The 19,623-nt window shown below is 37.1% G+C and overlaps 1 protein-coding gene across 1 annotated transcript in view; it reads left to right on the top strand.

Moving 5' to 3' along the window:
• Positions 1 to 6,050: 6,050 nt before the first annotated feature.
• The window catches only part of PSMD14 (proteasome 26S subunit, non-ATPase 14), a 42,851-nt gene continuing 29,278 nt past the window's right edge, over positions 6,051 to 19,623 (top strand). Inside the window, exons 1-3 of the mRNA XM_005519734.3 lie at positions 6,051 to 6,098; positions 7,672 to 7,759; positions 10,623 to 10,674. Of these exons, the coding sequence (XP_005519791.1) occupies positions 10,627 to 10,674 (48 nt within the window). The 5' untranslated portion in view covers positions 6,051 to 6,098; positions 7,672 to 7,759; positions 10,623 to 10,626. The remainder of the gene's footprint in view (positions 6,099 to 7,671; positions 7,760 to 10,622; positions 10,675 to 19,623) is intronic.

The raw sequence follows: 19,623 nt of genomic DNA on the forward strand, positions 1-19,623 counted from the left end.
TTGGGCATTCTAACACCAGGCTTTCTGAAACAGTATCTTCTGTTGGGTTTGTTTGGGGTTTTTGGTGTTGATGTTTTTTTTTTTTTTTTAATATTATAACTCAGTCCTGGAGAATTCCTCCTGTCCTAACACAAACAGCACTCTCTACATATGATTTGCCAGAAAATTGTGTCCAATCTCTCAGTGCCCTCTTCATGTTCTACATGCCATTCTTACATTTGCCACTTAGCCATGTAAAATGGAATTATTTAATTACAGAGTTTCAGCAATATTGCTGCTTTAGTCCAATCACAAACAGACTTGAAGGGAAAATTATATGCCAGGAGTTAGAAAAAAAAGATGTGATCTGTTAGCAAGTCTGACTCTGTTGATCACTTCATTACAAAGATAAGTTGGTATGAAAAATGTGAGGGTCCAATCAAAGCTAGTTACCACTTACGAGAGCCATCCAGGTTATAAAAAAGGTAATGAAAAAGAGAACAAACCTTGAACATTTTCTTGCACTGCATTACTGCAAATCAATAAATAAAATCTATAGATTAGCACTGGTTAGACCAAAACAATGAGGGATTTGGAAGCATGCAAGAGAATGCCCTTCAGATTAAATGACAATTTGGAAGTGTTTAACAACATATGGTCTCTTTTCTTTGACATATACGATTAAGAATATATCTTTTTTATATAAAAATATAAAATACCATCTGTCATAAGTTCCAACCATGATACTGCCTCTTTATATCCAATTAATTCACTATACTTCCTAGTGTAAATATTTCTCCTATTTTCTCATTTTTTCATTTTCTGTAACTATATTTATTTATAAAATTTCAATAAATGTATATATTTAAAAAGTCAATAGTATGACTTGAAATGTAATTAGGAATAACAATGAAAGTCTGTTTCACTTTGTATTCACTCGTATTTCAAAGAAGGGCCAAATCTTCAAATGGTTTGAAATGGCATTGCTCATTTAAATCAGTGGGTATAGGCAAATTATAAAGATTTTACTATGTTGTTTTTCCTTATTATACACATTAACCCAGATAAATGATCACTTTTCACAAATAAATATTTGTGTTTCTCTCTTTTTTCAGAAATACAGGGTACCTTAAAACACATGACTACAGAGTGAGAACCCTAATATAATGGGTATTTTTCCTTAAGGTGTCAGAATTCCAGTGGACATGGAGAAATAAATGGATTACTCTCAAAATCATGGTACAAACCAGCAACATAATGCATTTCCATCCACTGAATTAATATTTTACCTCATTCATTTAATCCAAAATAAAAATCTTTGACCACATAATTAATATAATGACTTCTGAGAAAACTAAGACATACACAAGTCTCAAAATACAGTCTCAAGATTACAGGAGCTAAGTTTTACCAGGTTATAACAGGAAGGACTGTAACAGCCTGTTTGAAGAAGGGTGCAAGATTTTTTCTGTTAGAGACAAACATACCCAGATAAATATATACACACAGACAGAGACACATAGGTTTTACTCTTTGTTTCTCAGTAATTTGGCTGTGGGTGCACCAGTAAGTTACACTAATAGGTTTTGCATTAGTAGCTTGAGAAAGAAATTACTGGCTCACAACTTAAACCACATTTTAAACCTTTAGCTTTTTAAGAATCTTTTGGAAATTTTAACTCTTGAGATTCCGTCAGCCTAGCAAAGATCTGAAAACAAAATGGAAAATTATTTTGCTTTTCAAAAATGTTGCCCCTCTTATAAAGCAGAATACCATATAATGATAATTCCCTTTCTCTTTCTTTGGATTAATTTTATATTTCATGATATAAAAAGCTAAGACTTCTGTGTCTGCTGAAGTGCTGTGGAAGTGGTGACCATATCTGTCTGAGGTTATTCCCATGTAATTTACAACTTAGTACCTTTTTACCTGCTTCTGCGTAGCTGATCTGTGAAAGAGAAAATGCTGAACGCCTTCTAATATTACATTCTCAGTCTTTAAAGGAGCTTTCAAATAAACCTTGAGGCTCATCTTGTTCATTCATGGCAGAAGATCTATACAGAGTCCTGAATAAATTGCTTGTATAGGTTCTTAAATTGTCCCAATACTTTCTAAAATACTTGCAGTATTTCAGTAACTACACATAAGTCAACTTCTAAAAATTTTTATTTTGTAAGCCACAATAAGTTCGTAAGGGGCACTGACATCCACATCTTCCTCACATGTTGTCTGGCAATTACTCCCTTGGCCTTTGTGTTTTCCTCTTTTAATTTACAACAGAGTTTTTGTTCCAAAGTTGACATAAGGGTAATAGAAATTCCAATTTCGCTTCTCTGTTTGCATCAGGAACGTATGCATTATTCAACAGCATGCACACTTTCATGTGGTTATCTCCCTATTATCTTTGTTTGGCCAAAATTCTGATGCTTTTCAATTTCTTCTTGTGCTGGTTTTATATATATATGTGGTCACTCTCATTTTTCTTCTCTAAATCCTCGTATTTTCTGTAACACTGTTTTTGAGAGGAGTGCATGTGATACTGTTCCTATTACAGTAATCATTATTTTATTAATTTGATGACTCATTTGTTGGTTCTCCTGCCATCCCATCGTGTCGTTCTTTCGGCACTGGTGGCATCCGGCTGCCAGGGGACCAAGTTAATCCCCAGCACTCTATAGCAGAGCAGCTCACGGCGCCTCACTTCGCCCCGTTCCCCTGGGAGGCCGCTCCCCTCCGCCGCTCTCCTCTCTCAGAAGCTCCTCCCCCCCGGCCGGGGGCCGGAAGCCGCTGCCGGGTGCCCTGTGAACCGGGAAGGGCTCGGTTTGAATGAGATCCGGCTGATTCACCGCGGCCCGGGAGGCTCCGGCCCAGGTGAGGGCTCGGCCGCCTCCGCGCCGGGGTGCTGAGGGGCCCCGCGGCGGCAGCGGGAACGCGGCCCAGGGAGTTTCTGCCCGGCGGCGCCCGGGGAACGCGCCCTCTGAGCAGGGCCGCGGACGGGAGCGGGACCGGGCGGGTCTGGCGGGCGGCACCGGCCCGGGAGGGGAGCGCGCTGGGCCCCTGGGCTTTCCGCTGGCAAGTCCGGGCGCTTCAGGGCAGTGGGAGCAGCTGCGAACGGTCTGGGGGAAAGCTGCGAGAAGGGCCGGGGAGCGGCGCAGGGCGGGGGCCCGGCCGCTGGAGCCGGACGGGCCTCGGCGCCGCACGGGCCACAGGGCCCGGCCGCCTCCGCCCGGCCCGCAGCGGCCGCCCTGGTTCGTGCTGCGGGCAGCACCAGCGCTCTGTGCCCTGTCAGAGGCACCTCACGGACGGCAGTGCTGCTGCTCCCGGAGTGCGGCATTGCCACGATCCCCGGCAGTGCAGCTGAAGTTAGAGGGGCGCGGGGGGAAGTGAAGGCAGAGCACTGGCTGGGATACCTGGATGGGAAAGAAGTGGAATTAAGTAGAAAAGGAGCGATAATCAAAAATTAACGGTGCTATTTATAGTATGTAGCTGACTTAAGTAACGTTTCTGTAACAAATTTGTGTCATGTAGTTGGATACTTGTAAACAATGTGCTGGCGTCATGTCTTTAAAGTTGCAGCTGTTTTCAGTGTGCTCTGGAAAAACAAAACTAACAGGGATTGAGGTTGACTTTTTATAAAGAACTTTCATGTAAGTGTATTTCAAAGCTATATATAAGTGAAATGGTACTAGGCAAGCTGAAAAGCTTGACAGATTTGTGTTTATCTGAAAGCTGTCAGCCCTGGGAGTCAGCAGTGTCCCCTATGCCTCAGGTAGGGAGTAAACTTAGAAGAAGATTCTGTGGACCAGAGTATTCACTGTTTGTGACCTTATTGAGACAGTGAAAAATATCTGATTGTGAAGAAATTCAGAAATTTGCTTGCCTATGAATTGCTTCTCAATCACTCGGTGTGACTTTGAGCAACAGGATTTAGCCTGTAGCTTAATGGGAAAGGCTGTGTTCCATCATCTGTTGTAACATGCCATTTCAGTGATATTCATTTGAAAACCATGATTTAGAACATTATAAGTTAGAGAATACTTTTAAAACAATATTAAGTAATACCAGTATATAAACTAGTTTGTCAACTTTCTTGGAAATTACTCACTCCTGACAAGAATTATGGAGTGCAAATTAATAATACCTGTAACTACCTTGCAATATCTAGGATGATGGGAAAGGGCAAATGTTAAAGACACCTTTAATAACAGAGAACTGGTATGATGAGTACTTGCTGGACTACTGCAATAGCTCCACAACAGTCTCTGCTTGCCTTTCTGCAGATTTTGGAGAAGGCCATTACTTCTATAATACAAAAAATTCAAATGTTTCTGTGGTGGTGCAGCTTGTAAAAGAATCTCTGCTTATCTGGAAATTTTATATGAATGTACTTCAGTAGCTTTAAAGCAGTCTGTTTGAATCTGTGTTACTGAAGTAACTCCAGCTCAGCAATAAATGTAGTAGAATTAGGTTTGCTGCACTTCCGTAAGTCAGAAAGAGTCTGGGAAGCTGACCTGCAAACCACCTAGTCCAGCTCGGGTCTACTGAGATTCAGGTCTATGTGATCCAGAAACAGGGTCTGTATTTACAGAACTGATCATGTTATAGAAGCAAGAGTAATGTAACTCTGCACTTGCACTACTGAGACTCCATTCATGCATGACATGATTAAACTCTAGCTTTAATTAACAGATTGCTTAGTATTGATGGTAATATGTACATTTTTTTCTTCTTTTCATACAAAATGTATAGGAAGATAGACAGGCTAGCCCCCTGCCTTGCCCCCCACCTTTTCATATGTGAAGTCTCTGTTCAGGTTTGATGACTTTAACTGCAGTGAGATTTTTTTCTTGGTGAAATAATGTTTTTCTGCGATGCATAGTTTTTCAGCTGATTTACCTCTGTTGCTGTTTATCATCCCTAGTGAAGCTGAAGTGGTTGCAGTTGCACTGAAAACCTTGAGCCACTTTTGAACACTGTTAATAAAATTGTTGATCATCTGCTGCATGTAACTCCTCAACAGGAGATCTGGAAGTGCTTGTACAAAGCTTGTTATGTAGTCTCAGGTGGAGAAACTGAGTTACGGAAGATGAAATGATTTGCATCAAGTCACTCAGTGTACAAATTGCAAAGTAAATTGCTGTCACCTGTGTGTAGCCTGATACTCTCTCCACTAATAGGGCAGTTTAGTAGCCATTGTTTTCTATGTATGTCAAAGCTGATTTTGATATTTATTTCTCTACTAACTCAAAAGTTGCCAAACCAGGAGAACCCTCTTTCGTTGAGGGATCACATTGTGGAGTGTTAATGCTAGATAAAAATAGTGCACTGTAGTGTGAAATTCATGTGTCTCATGCAAGGAGATGGAGTAATTTAAGACTGTTTCCAGTTGATTTCAAAATACATGCTGAAACATGCCAAGTATAAACACAGTAGCTATTGGTTTATACCTATATGTGTATACACATTTGTGCATAATCCTTTTATATAACTTCATCCCTATGCTACCTAAGAAAAAATGTTTTCATTATTAAAAGTCCAAATTTAAGTGACCTGAAAATACCAATGAACAACTGAGTGGTGAACTAGAACTCCCCAAATGGGCAACTCTTTCCAATTATAACAGTTGTCTAACAATTAGTACTATTAGGAGAAAATATTAGACATGGATTTTAAAATTTCTGTTTTCAGATCAATTTTGAGATGCTCTGTATATACTCTCACTGCATTAATAACATCAACTATTTTTTCCCTTTTGAGGGAAGGACAGTTAAAAGAAAATTGCAGTAATGCAAGTTTGGATTTTTAAATGACATCCTGTGACCAAGCTTATTTTAGTTATGGTGTTTCCAATCATGGACATACATATGCAGAGAAGCTATTCAGTTCTTTTAAGCCATTAATGACCATATTGATTTCAGTGATCAGTACACGTTATCCAAATCCTGCAGTGCACCAAAATGCAATTTTATTATGATAACTGTCCTGTATTTTTTCTGATATGGAAATATTTGATACATTTGCTTCCTTAAGGTTTCACTTTAAACAGAGACTGTTAACTTTCCCTTGCAGACAGAAGGAAACAATCAAAATACCTGTTGCCAGCTTTGGAAGGAAAGGAGGTGAGATTTACTGTGAACTGTTTGTTTACTTTTCTGGCTTTTATTTATATGTATATATAATGAAACTATATGAGTGTGCGCAAATATAGGGAAAAAGCCAACAGAGAAGTTGCTAACCAACCCAGCTTTTTGCACGTTGTAGCAGAAGTGAGATTCTCAGCTGTAGGCTACCCTGTGTGCCTCCCTGGGGAACAGACCAAGCTCACAGAGTTTTGTTTCTTTCATGTCTTTGTAGTAAATGGGGAAGAAAGTGCAAGAGCACTGGGAGGTCAGGTGGCTAAAGGTGAATAACAGAAGTCCAGGTGAAGAAGTGGCTGCAGTTCTGTTGTAGCCTGTGCTACTGACTCTTGTGGTCTCTCCTGGCTCATTTCCTTCTGCAAAGCTGGCAGAAGGATAGTAACTGTCCATTCAACTTGTTAGTGATTTCCAGCCTGTCAGCACTGAGAAACTCTGACTTCTTTCTCTTCTGACTTTCTGGGAAGGTGAACACATCTTCTTTGCTCTTGTACTACTTTGAGATAAGCTTCAAAAGGGTCTCTGTTAAATTGCCTCAGTTACCAAAAAACAAAACAGCCCCCCCCACCCAAACAAAAACCCAAAACCCACAGACATTCTTTGAGCAGCTTAAGCTTAAAGAATGATTTGACAGAAATGTCTTCCGTAGCCTGTATTAGTGTTACAAGCAATCAGCTTTTCCAAGACCTCTTTTTCTGTTATGCCAAGACAACTATTTCTGGGATGCAGCTTGAAGCCTCTCAGAGAAGTGAACAGGGTTAAACCCAGCATTTTTGATAGCCTCTCAGTTTGCTGCAGGGCTGCACAAATGGCTGTCCTGGCAGTACTGAGAAAGCAGCATCAAGTTGGTGAGCAGCAGCAGCTTCCTCATTGCTCCTTATGTTAACGCTGACATTGAAAAAAACGTCTATCAAATCACAGCCACAGATCATTTCACAGATCTGTTTTAAAACACTGCTCTACAAATGATTGAGTGGATGCAATTAATGGGCAGTGTTCTCAGGGAGGAGGATAACATGAATTTTAACTCCTAAATTGAATGTGAAGCAACCTTTGTCTACCTGAAGTCAGGCAAACCTAAAGATCTTTTTGGCTTTTCCGGTCACACCAACCGCTCTTGCAGATATAAACAGGAGAGCTTTCTGTACCTGCAGACTGCTCTTACCCTTGGTACTTAGGGCATCTTAGCTACAGCAAAAGCTTCTAAAATAGTAAAAAAAAAAAGTAAAAAAATATGGTTTCAGTTTCTAACAGCATTTAAAATAATCAAATGGTTTTAAATTGCTTAAATGAATTATTAAAGTATTTTTACATGTAATTTTGAAAAAATTGGAAGATTCTTGCAGTATTATGGATACTTGAGCAAGACATGGCTTGTACCACTTCAAGGAATTGTATGGTAAAAGGAAAAAAAAAGCCCAGTAAACATTCTTGGGGTTATTCTTCAATGGTGCCTTGTCCTTTTGCAGTTTATCAATGTAATATTTTCTTTCACGTGTGCCATAGTTTCTAAATTTTACTGGGTTTCTGCCTTTTTCCTTTCTATTTCCTTCAACAGGAAAGAGACCTACTGGTGTCATCTTTACAGTCAAAAAGTGGGAGCTGCTGCTGGGTTTGTTCTGTGAGCATCTCTTGCTGAACACCAGGTTAGAAATGTATAGTTGCTTTATTTGTAAAGGCTAAAGTTAGCTTCACTAATATCTAAAAATTTTGCTTAATCTGTTTTAAGGTTTACAAAAGCATTGTTTGAGGGATGGAGTTTATGGCTGAAATAGTATTTAGATTGATTAACAAAAATTAAAATTTTTTTGGTGAATGTGATTCAGTAACCTAAATTTTTCAGATGTTTATACATCTCAATAAACAAATCTGTTTAGGTCCACATAGACTTTAGCCTACTAAAACATATTCAGTTACAAATAGGCAAGTAAAGCATTAGTTGCCAAAACTCTAACCAGAATCATGGAAGCTAGTGAAATAATTTGCAGTGCATCTAGAACTGGGTTTTAGAGATTTTCTGTCTGTGCTGCTGTCTTGAAAATTTGAATACCTCAGTTTAATGACTAGTCTGTGGGAAATGTTAGGTGGGAAATGTTACATCACTCTGGTTCTATAAGAGTAAGATTTTGTTGTAAAGTTATGCTGATAAATAATCAGTTCATTTAACACATTAGTCTATTCCAACCTTAATATGGCAAAATATATGGCTTTTATAGAAACTGGAATAAACTGTGTAAATAAAATATTAATTAATTAGTACAAGCTATTGCTTTGCACTTGTGTTACAGGATTTGTTATTAATTTATAATTTCTTAAATGTACATAGGTAATGTACCCCATCAGTTTATGGAAGTTGCTGTAGTTGTCAGAACGACCACTTTTAGGGTTACTAGTTGTAGAGACTAAAAGTTTCTTAAAATAAAAGAACTACCATGGTGGTTAAAATAATAGTTTTAGTAGTTTAAATATACTTCTCAGTTACTCTTCAGCCCTCTTTAGTGTCACGGAAGATGAATCATCGTGGGTTTCAATGGAGGAGTATCTACCACAGAGGGGTAAAATGAACAGTAGTTGGCGGTAATTTGTGGTAACATTGTGACTGTTTTATTGAAGCCATTTAACATGCTTACATAATATCTTTAAACAGCAACTTAACCTTTCCAAGGAAATCCTCCAACTTGATGTCGAATTTATTGTAGTTCAGTATGGAAAAGCACATACACTGTGTGTAGCTTTTGCCTCTAAAAAAGAAGCTTGGTTTCAATGACTTACTGAAAAAGTGAAGCATAACCACTGACCCTTTAATAAACTAATCTTTAATTTATACGGTGCTAGTGGAGCTTTAAGAAAGTACTTACTGCTAGATGAGGATGCACTTGTTGGATTTGCAGGTTCTACAAAATCAAGAGAGTGAATCATATTAAACGAATAGCCTGATAGTTCATTGAACTGGGAAAGTGAACTTAGCAAGTAGAGCAGGTATTTCTGATCAACGTATCTTGGATATGGATAGGAACTTACTAAAGGAGGAAGTAAAATGCTGCTTCTTTGTATGTTTAGAAGCTTAAAGTATTTGTTTTAAACTTATTCTGAAATAAAGCTTGTTAGTCTTTAGCCATTAAAAATTCTAGCAAATATCAGAAGAAATTATGAAAATTATGGTGACGTTCACCTTCAGCATGAAGGTTTTTTCATATACAAAGCAAATATATTTTTCAAGTTCTTTTGTAAAATTACTAAGAAGGCTATTGAATTAGTATTGTTAATGTAATCTGAAATCGTGTATAATTCTGTCTAATGTAGCATCCTCTTGGAGGATGAATGTATTTTGAAAATCATATTTTGTGTTCTTAATTGCTTTCATATCAGTTAAACAGGCTTCATTGTGTTGTATTAAAACTTGTCTAATTAAGACCATAATTTTCAATGCTGTACTTTTTAATCTTCTATTTCACAAATAAAATAAAACAAAATTTTCTGATTTCTGTAAGCCTTGGAAATTGCTTGATTTGCTAAAAACAGCTGTTTAAAAATTGATATCCAGTAGGCTTTTTATTTTTCATTTTATCCGTAAGTTTTGTTGTACAGAGCTAAGAAGTTGAAAAAGCCATGGTAAAGTTCTGTTAAAGCTGGGGCAGAACCTCTACTTAGGTATCCACCATGAATTTGTAGATGTCTTTTCAACAACAGAAAATGAAGAAACTGTAGCGAAAGAAAGAGCAGTGTACTTTTTTTGGTTGGGCACCTTAACAGCCTTTATTCCTGGGGATCACTCCTTTGAAAGTTACAAGACACAAAAACGGATGCTTTTTTTTTTTTTTGAGTAAGATGTTTCATTGATTGGAATAATCTTGCACTAAAGCAATGGCACATGCAACACTGGGAATGTATTAAATGACTGTACTGTCACTATTCTTCCAACTATATACACATTAAATGTTTACTTTACAGTATTTCTTTTAGTATAATGAGTTCATTAAAAAAAGCTTTTGATGCTAATTCAGAGATCCATAATCTGCTTAGTGTCTTTCACATGTAGTTTTGATGATAACTGACAAGCTGTAAGTTAATTAGCGCGGAACTTACTAATGAGGATGCTAAAATCCTTACTTTAAGATTTTTATTGATGATTTCTGAGCAAACTAAAGTAAATTTGATTGTATATCTAATAAGTTTTAGGAACTTTCTGGCTGTAGGTACTGATCATAAGCAACAAAAATCCCGCAATTAATTGAATGATGGGAAAGTTTTGAGAAGTTTGACAAGAGTGTTCATCTTCAGAAATGGGGATAACCCAAAACCAAAGCAATAAAACAAAGTCTGTTAATTAGCATGGAAGACAGCTTCTTGAATTAATATGTGGTGTTAATTAACAGGAAGTCTGATGTTGTGTTGTAATTACCACCAATATTTTTGACATACTGAGTGACTGAAGGTGAATTATATAGATAACAATTTAGTAAACATTTCGAGCTTGGGAACATTTTTCCTTTGTTTCTGTTTTTCTAGAAATATGGATAGACTTCTGCGACTGGGAGGAGGTATGCCTGGGCTGGGACAGGTTAGTATATAGCTTGTCAATCTTTTATTTAAAATTAATAAATTCTAGAGTATTCCTTTTATTATTATACTATATATATTTTAAAACAGCATAAAAAACCAGAGTTCATAGTAATAATCTTTGACTCAAGAGATTTTATATGTGTATGCAAATCTTTGTTACAACCTGACTTTTTTTTGTAATTATGAATACCTGTGTTAGCACTAAGTTTACAGAATGTTTACAAACCTTTTTGTGTCTGAGCATTTCAAAATTTGTATCGAAAAGCATTGGAAGCACATGGTATATTTTTTTAATTAACAGTTCCCAGTAATACGGAATTTCAGAACATGAGGGGTATTCTAAAAGGCCAAGCATATCTACTGCTTTTTCATATTTCAGTTACATCAGTTTTTTCATATTTCAGTTACATATTTCAGTTCTTGGATCACATTGTGAATGGGACATTATAATATACTGACTATATGTAAATTTCAAGAGGTAATTTGAATTGAATTTATCACTTATGTGTAGTTGTAGCTACCTCTATGAGTATTTTATTGTGTCTCCTCTTGTTGATTGTCCTCACTTCCATTACTCACAGGAAAAAGGCCTCCCTGGCAGCTGTCCTATTCCAGTGAGAGACCTATTCACATTGTGGCTTTTCCTACCTTTACAGCAAGTCCTAGTGTTTTTTTTCTTTGATCAACTGGCATGGCCAGCAGTCTTCAGAAATAATATCAAGCTGATCATGTTACATTGTGCTGATTGCAGGGATACCGGGGGAAAAATAATTAGGAACTTCTTTTGTTTGAGGTGTGCAGGAAGAATTATTTCCTTGAGGAATGGGCTCCAGTGTAATTTTCTTTGTGGTCCTTTTCTTTGTTTGGCTGCTGTAGCTGGCCTTTCTCTGTTCCCTCATATGCCTCACGGTCTCTTTCTAAATCAAGAATCCAGACTCTTGTTCTACTGGAGGAATCAGTTCTGTATGTCTTGGGCTTTAGGATGTGTGTGCAGGGTTTCTTCCGGGATGGTTGAAATTGCTAAACCAAAAGTTTCTTTGGTTGTGTATAGTGTGTTTGTGTCCAGTTTAACTACAGGAGTAGTTTAATACAGAAGCATTTGGTGAAATATTCTAGGCTGATCTACAGACTCTAGATGTTTTGCCAAATAAGCTGTAACTTTTGGTGCATAATTTTTTTTCCCCTTTTTATAGCTAAAATTCTATTCACGTTTTCTTAGTGAATCTTCAAGCCGCCCTCAGTTATTTTTAGTTTCACTTTCTTAAACAGTTACTTCTCTTGTTCCTCTGAGCTGCCAGCCTGCTTCATGACTCTTCATTTTTTTAACATCTGTGCAGTCTAATCTCTCAAGCTTTCACTTCTTAGTCCTCTCTGAACTTGACGCATATCAAAGCTGTTTTTCAAATTTACAGTTAACTCTCTGCTGTTTTCTGAATTTTTCATCTTTAACTTAAAGCTTGCTAAAAAATTGTGGCAGACAATAAAACATAACATTCAGAGGAAGCTCACTGAACTCCTTTGGTAGCTTTGGCCTGCAAAGCTGTTCTGTGTTTGTTTAAATATGGAATTGTCTTTTAAATTTGTTGATGAGTATGTGTTGGATAAAAGAAAGGCATAAAACAGAATTGCTCTTTACTCAAAGTTGCTGCTTGCACTGGATGTCTTGACTACATTTGTAGTCTTTTGGTTTATTGAATCAGCAGGAAGGCTTTTCAAATAGAATATTTTTATGTCCTTAAAATAATGTGTTTCAAAGGACCTTAAAAGGTCACTTATATTGTGAATATCAATTGATGGTAATTGAGATTGAAAGATAATCCAGAGTGAATCAGACCTCTTCGAAACAGAAGAGAAGAGGAAGGTATTTCTTGGATAAATTTTGTAATGCTAGAAAGCAAAATTGTTGTTGCTTGTTTGCACTAGAGTGTTTTAAAGAGCAGTACAAAGCTTTTTGTTCTTATTGCTGTGTCACAGTTGTTCTAAAGGTTGAACATAGTAAAAACTGACTCTGACTGAGTCATTCTTGCCAGCATAAGAATCATCTGTGTATGGTCTGGTAGAAAAAGAGGCATTTTGAAAGTAATTTTATTGCATAGTGTGGAGATTTCTTTTTCTTGTAGCTTGGGGTCTCCTTAGCAAGAGGACTGCATGACATAAAGTTTGCTAAGAGTGTGTTTGATTTGCTTTGTTGATGCTTAAGTACCAGCAGGTGCTTGGTCAGCACAGTTCCTGTTTGATCTCTGCCAAAGGATTCTTTCTCAGCGACTTGCTTTAGGTTCTTCAGCAGCAGTTACTTGGCTTTTTCACCTTGGCAAAACTACCTCTTCTGATTATTGTCTCATTTAGGTATTTTTGGTCTTCTAAATTGCCAAACTTGGATATGTTGTCCCAAATGCACTTTAAATTCATGTGTTTTCAATATGCTTTTCAGGTCTTTTGGTGTAGTGTATTACACTTGAGAAATGCTGTCACTGAATTTTTGGTTCTTTCCTTACTTCTCGTTCCTTCTGGATGCTATTGAGTGGCTGATTGGCCTTCAGGTGTCCAGAGGTGGTCAGTGCTAAATCCCATCTACCCTAAGCCTGTCTTCAAATGTCTATTAAACAAATCTTTAAGGAAGTAATCTTAAACTGATACTTCAACAATAAATTTTCCTTCCAGTGATACGTTGTTTAGAAATCTTGAGGCATTTCATTCCTTTTAATCATAGGCGGACAAAGGGCTGACTTAGTAGGGCAGGAGGTGGACAAGAGAGTAGAAGGGAAGAGAATCTTACAACTTTTGGCATCACATAAGCCATTCACAGCATTTTCTGACAGCGCACTTGGTCATTAACTGTGTGTTCTTTTTATGGCACGGCACCTGTGTTTAGTTTTGAACTTGATGCCAGAAGTATGACCTCCTTTGGAACACTGCTTCATGCTGAAATTGTTTGTGTCTTACATGACTGGTGTTGTAGACCTGGTCCATAAGTTTGTTTTGTCTTGAATTTATGTTTTCATGAATGAATGCAGCCTTTTAGAAAAGAAATAAAAGATTGAAAGTATTGTCATGTCTCAAAGAAAATCTTATTACTTCAATTTCCCTCCTGTAGTTCATGGGAATTAAGATTTTGACAATGCCTTTGTTCTTCTTCATTTATATGGCCTCCTTTCTCTCTCTTTCTGCCCCTTGTCACGTTGGGTTTTTCTACTTATCTTCTCTTTCCTGATTCATTCTTTTCTGTCTGTCCCTGTTTGTCCCTCTCATACTGCCTACCACAGAATTTCACTAGTAGTTTAGTACTTTGATTTGCATTGTACATTTGCTGCAGACAAATGAACAGGTTTGTGGGGTACGTGAAAGCATTCTTCTTATGTAGCAGGCAGGAATTTGGAGCAACACTCCTCTTCATTTTGTATGCTGAACTATTGTTTGCTGGTGAAATCAGTTCCACATATGCCTCTATTAGGCAATCCCACTGCAAAGGGTGTGAGCAAATTAAGTGCATTTGTAGCCAAGCTTTCTCGTCCCATCACTTCCAGAACAATAATTCAAGTTAAGCAAGTTCTTGTCTATGCTAGCACATGCTGTCTGTTTTTCTGAATCCAGATGTGATAGGAAGCAGTGAAATAATGACACTTTTTAAAAAGAGGGTTTTAAATTAACTTTTCATTGCTTGGTTGATTTTTGAATCTGTTAGTGCGGACAACTGTTCTAGTACAATAAATGAAAAATAAAACTGATTCTGTATTTTTGAATTAACATATTTGATGACAGAGGGTGAGGGGAAAAATTCCAGTGGGAAGGGTGGGGGAGATAGAGAACTGACCTGTGTCTTATAAGGAGTGTTTACACCTTGACTTGGAATATAGAAAAAGAAGTGCAGATAGCTATTTTATTTGAATCATGGACTTGCCAATTAGCCATCAAGTGCTTCCATCTGTGAAATAGTTGATCAGATGGGTTAGCTGGGATGTTTCCAGATTAGGGCATTGTAAATGGCACTTGAAAACTGTCACTTTGATAAGGAGGTTTCAAATATTGCACTGCTTGGTGCTGTGGAACCTTTTTTCCCTCGTAGGATCTTGGGTTTTTTAGAACACGCTTATCCTATTTAGCAAATCTGTGGCACATGGGAACTTGGGAGACCTTCTGCTGGTCTAAAGTTCTGCTTCATGTGCTAATCTAGTTGGGGTGGTTGTTGGAGGACAGCACAGTGCCCTTTTTTGTGGGGCTTCCAAAGAGGACTTGATGGTCTGGCAGACAGAGGAGGGTCAGGCTCTGTGTAGATCATTCCCAATTAACAATTAGATGCAAATTTCCTTGACTTACTTCATTAAGCTGATGTGTCATTTGAAGTACATGACTTTTTCTTGCATCTTACATCTTCCACATGTAAACAAAAACATCCACCAATAATAAAAAACCTCAAACCCAAAACAAACTCGGACACCACCATCCCTCCTCCCCAAAAATAACCCAAAACAAAACAACCTGAAAACACACCAACAACTCAAACAGGAAAAACTTCAACACCTTAATATCTTACTGAAAATTATTTTGGTTCATTGATTCTTGAAACAGCTTGTATTTTAATTTGAAGGGTGTAAATGTGTTGTCTTTAATTAAGTACCTTTTTCATTGTAAAGCTGTAGAGTGTTCTGGTATCTCAGTATCTATTTAGCTGTATGACTTTATCCTTTCTGTGTCTCCTGGGCATGTATGCTCTATGTGCTTTGAAATGTGGTGATGTACTGTTGTCTTCTCCTCATATGTATTTGAAGCTTCAAATGCACCTTTTGAGAATATTTTCCAGGGGAATAAATCTGAATTATAGTTCTTAAAATTGTGCATCATTTTTGTGCCATTGTTTCTGAGACATTTTCCAGCAAAGTTCTCAAGAATGAAGAATGTTACTATTTCTAGAACTCAAATGTAATTCCCAGTAGATGAGATGATGTACAATTTGGGTGGGTTATTCCAGTTCTACTTTTTTTCCCTGGAAGCTATCAACCCATTTACAGAATAAAAAAATTCTCTCAATGACAAACATTTTTCATCCATTAAAAACATCCAACAAAAAATCCCATAGGAAGTTCAGAAGACTTAATTTCCTGCATTATCTTCTGTAGAAAATCTTGGAATCAATTTTTATATACAAAATATTTGATTTTGTTTTAAGGAGAAAAAAAAACATCTTAGAGATAGATAGTAAACTCTGACATTTACTTTCAATGTCTGGGATGAATGTTTTACGGCACTAATTAGTGTTTCAGTACAGGGCTGTTCAATGAAAGCTTCATAAATTCAGGGCCCAGGTGTGGCCTGGGTCTGGTTTTGCTGGACACAGTAACTCTATGGGTCATGTTAGGCTTGTTTGAAAGTTGTTGGGGATGGCAAAGCAGAGTATAGTTCTCATGCATTTGAAGTACAGTTGAGTCTTTGTAATGTGATTTTTCTCCTAAGGAGCTAATTGGGAGAGGGAAAGAGAAACCTGTTAGAATTGGTTTAGGAGCAGTCATATAATTTTACTTAAACCCTGTGTGTAATTTGTGCTATAAAAGCTGTCTTAAAGCAGGATGGCTGCACTACAGACATGTTTTACGTATTAATCACAAACAAGCATAAAACTAAAACTACAAAAGGTAGTGGGTTGTGTCTGAGCATTAAAGTTTCCTCTGATCTGCTGTTTTACTCTGGAGAACATTTTTAGCTGCCTCTTCTTGGCCTTGGATCTTAAACTTCCATATTTCTAATAATTAGGCAATTAGATTCTCTCTCCTCAATTTAATTGCCAGTGTAGTCCAGCTGACTTTTGACTTTCCCCAGAAGAAACAAAGGAGCTTGGATAAGGAAATGAATGTAGCCATAATGAGAAAGAACATGGGAAGAAAGAGTAAAGAAGAGATATCCTTGTGCATTTTGCATTACATTTATTCATTTGTAATGTTCCTTTCTGCAAACAGAAAGAAACAGCTGCCTTATAGTGATTAATTTATTTCTCTTGGAAATGATATCTTCTTTCTGAAATCCCATGCAGTTGAATATTAAGTTGCAATGCTACTATGCAGCACCTTTGAACAAGGTTTTCTCTTTTCTTCCTGTAGAAGAGTCCTCTTTACATTTTTTCTAAGTTTGAAGCATTTTTGTGTTATAGTGGTGTGGTCTGGTGGGGGCGGTTGGGTGTTGGCTGATTGGTTGTTTTTTCAAGTGTTATGAACAACCGACCTTGGTGCATATTGCCGCTGAATCTCCCAGTTCACCTGCTTCTATCCAGAGGACCAGCTCTTCAGAACAGTGAACCTGTAGGCATATAGAACCCAGTGCATTCTTATTCACATTGAGGAGATATCTTTATCTGCTTTGCATCACAAAGTGTATTTCAGGGTGAGCTTAGGCAGAACTAAGGGCTGAGGACTACCCTACCTTCGTGGCAGAATTGTGTCTAGAATAAGGTAATTAAAAATGTACATTGGAGTAAGACTACTGGAGACAGACAAAATTACAGATGCTGACTCCTCATCTGCCTTGAAACTCTCAGTTCTAAATCCCAATATCTTCTGTAATGCTGATGGGAGTAGGTAACAGGTTAGCCTGGCTTTATTCTGGAATGAAACTGATCTCTGTATTTTCTTTTTATTTCCAGTAGATTGAGGCTGTGAAAAACAATAATGATTTTCAAAAAGATGTACAGTGTCATCGAGAATTTGTTTTATAGTCTCTAATTTAAGGCTTTTTGCTAACTGTAACATTGTCACAGAATCATAGAATAGTTTATGTTGGAAGGGACATTTAAAGGTCATTTAGTCCAAATTGTCCTTATGCTTGATAAGGAATATTAATTGCAGTCATACAGCACACCTACCCCTTTGGGTTATGTGTCTCAATTAATGTGTAGATTAAATGGGGTAAAGATAGAGGAAACACTGACCCAGGGAAAATTACACTTAAGCAGGTATTTCATGCAGTGGTTGTGTTGGGATCACTGCAAGAAGTCTGACTATTGTAAATTGCATCATGGTGATATATTTAAGTAATTTAATATCATGAATACATGTTAATTTTGAGTAGTAAACATTTATTTCTAATAATAATGTTGACTGAGTCTCCCATAAAACTAGAGGCTATTTTTGTTTAAAGTTCTTCTTAGTTAAAAACAATCAAGAAACAAACCAGCCCAAAAAAAACCCCAAAAAATCCCAAACACAAAACAAAACCCAAAAAACCCAACCAAACAAAGAAAAAAAACACCAAAAAATACCCTGCAAAAAACCAGAAACACCCCTTACCCCCTGCCAAAACCCTAGCAAAAAACTGAAACAAAACCCACCCCACACACACACTAAAAAAGAAAACCACAGAACAGCCCCACAGAAACTAAATCCTAAATAAGCAGAAAAGCTAAGCAGCAAAATTCTGGCTCTGTACCAAAGAGGTGTTGGCAAATTTATGATCCCAACCCGTTTAACCAACTGCTCAAAGCTATACAAAGTTCTGTGTTTTGTAATTTTGGTTTTGAAGAGGAAGGGAGATGGGAAATGCTATATATTTCAAGTCCATCTATATTGCTGTTCGTGGAGTTCTGTTGTAAATGTGAACCTGGGTAAACTTTTTTTAGGAGACAGAATTTTGTAAAACACACAGAGACAGTTTTTATCTTGCCTGATAAGGTGGGGTTTTTTTCTGAGATTTTTCAATTTAAGGTAGCAGTTGATGCCACAATACTTCTTAGTATCCCTACTCCATTTTGGAGTCTCTGAGACTAAACATATTACTACAATTTTTATTTCATCTGACATATGGTGTAACAAGACAATGTGATCCTTTGAGAAATCTAGGCTGTTTGTTAAGACTTATGGTATTTTGTGGTCTGTTATGCATGCATGCTTATAATTGGTATAAAAATGGACCTAAACATACAAACTGTTTAGCCGTAATGGTAGCTTCAAAATCTAATCCTGTTGATGTGGAACTAACAACAAAATTGTGTGTGTAATAGCTTGAAAATAGCAATAAAATTTCAAATTGCTGTTAATTTTAGTGTGTGATTTACAGTGCAAAGAAATTTTTTCCCTTTTTTATTGAGCTCACTGATTTTTTAATATTTTTGTATCACCTTAATGATTTCCTCTGTCTTAACTGATTATGTTAACTTCCTGTACTGCAGAAAATGCAATACATGGCTTCTGGTCCTTGTCATGACAAAGTTGTTAGAACCATTGAGATCCCAGAACATGCCTCATTCCCTTTGCTACTTCCACTGATAGAACATGAGTTGGTAATTTGTGTCAGTGTATTGTCTCAGTGCAGGAAGAAAATAGTTCTGCAGTCCCAACTCTGCTTAGATTTTTAGCCTTAGCAATGTGTAAGAAACACTGTGCTGATCTAAGAAATTTCTTATTCCTTGCATCAATATATCAGCATGTTGTACCACTTACTGGCAAAAAGTAGAGAAGAGCAGTGGTACTCTGGTGAACTTTTAATGCATTGCTATTATTAATACCTCTACCCCCTCCACAGACTTACTCATGTTTGTCCTCTCTGCAGCTAGTATTTTGTAATGGTTTTTTTTTTCCCTTCTGCAAAGCTATACACACAAAGTTGAATTTACCTCTACAAAACAGTAGCTTTAAGCTCTCTTTAAGTGCCTCATCCATCCATGTATCTTTTAATATGATTAATTATTATTTTATAATGATTGTCATTGCATTTATACCTCAGTTGCCTTTCTCCCCCTTACCTACATAATAAAATGTCATCTTTACCTGTAACACTTACTCTGGGGGAGGTAGAGAAGGGTAGTGAAGAAAAATTGTGGGGTAAATAAATTTGAAAGTAATCCAAGGGGGGGTTTTGTCTTTTTTTTTTTTTTTTTTTTTTTTTTAGCTAATCTTTCTCAATTGTCTTTGGATATAGCAGCTGAAAATATGTAGTGAAAGGGTTAAGTCGGCATGAAAGAATTCAT

This window comes from Pseudopodoces humilis, chromosome 8 (assembly GCF_049639895.1).
Source record: "Pseudopodoces humilis isolate 2021_Gansu_Grassland_sample_001 chromosome 8, ASM4963989v1, whole genome shotgun sequence".
NCBI lineage: Eukaryota > Metazoa > Chordata > Aves > Passeriformes > Paridae > Pseudopodoces > Pseudopodoces humilis.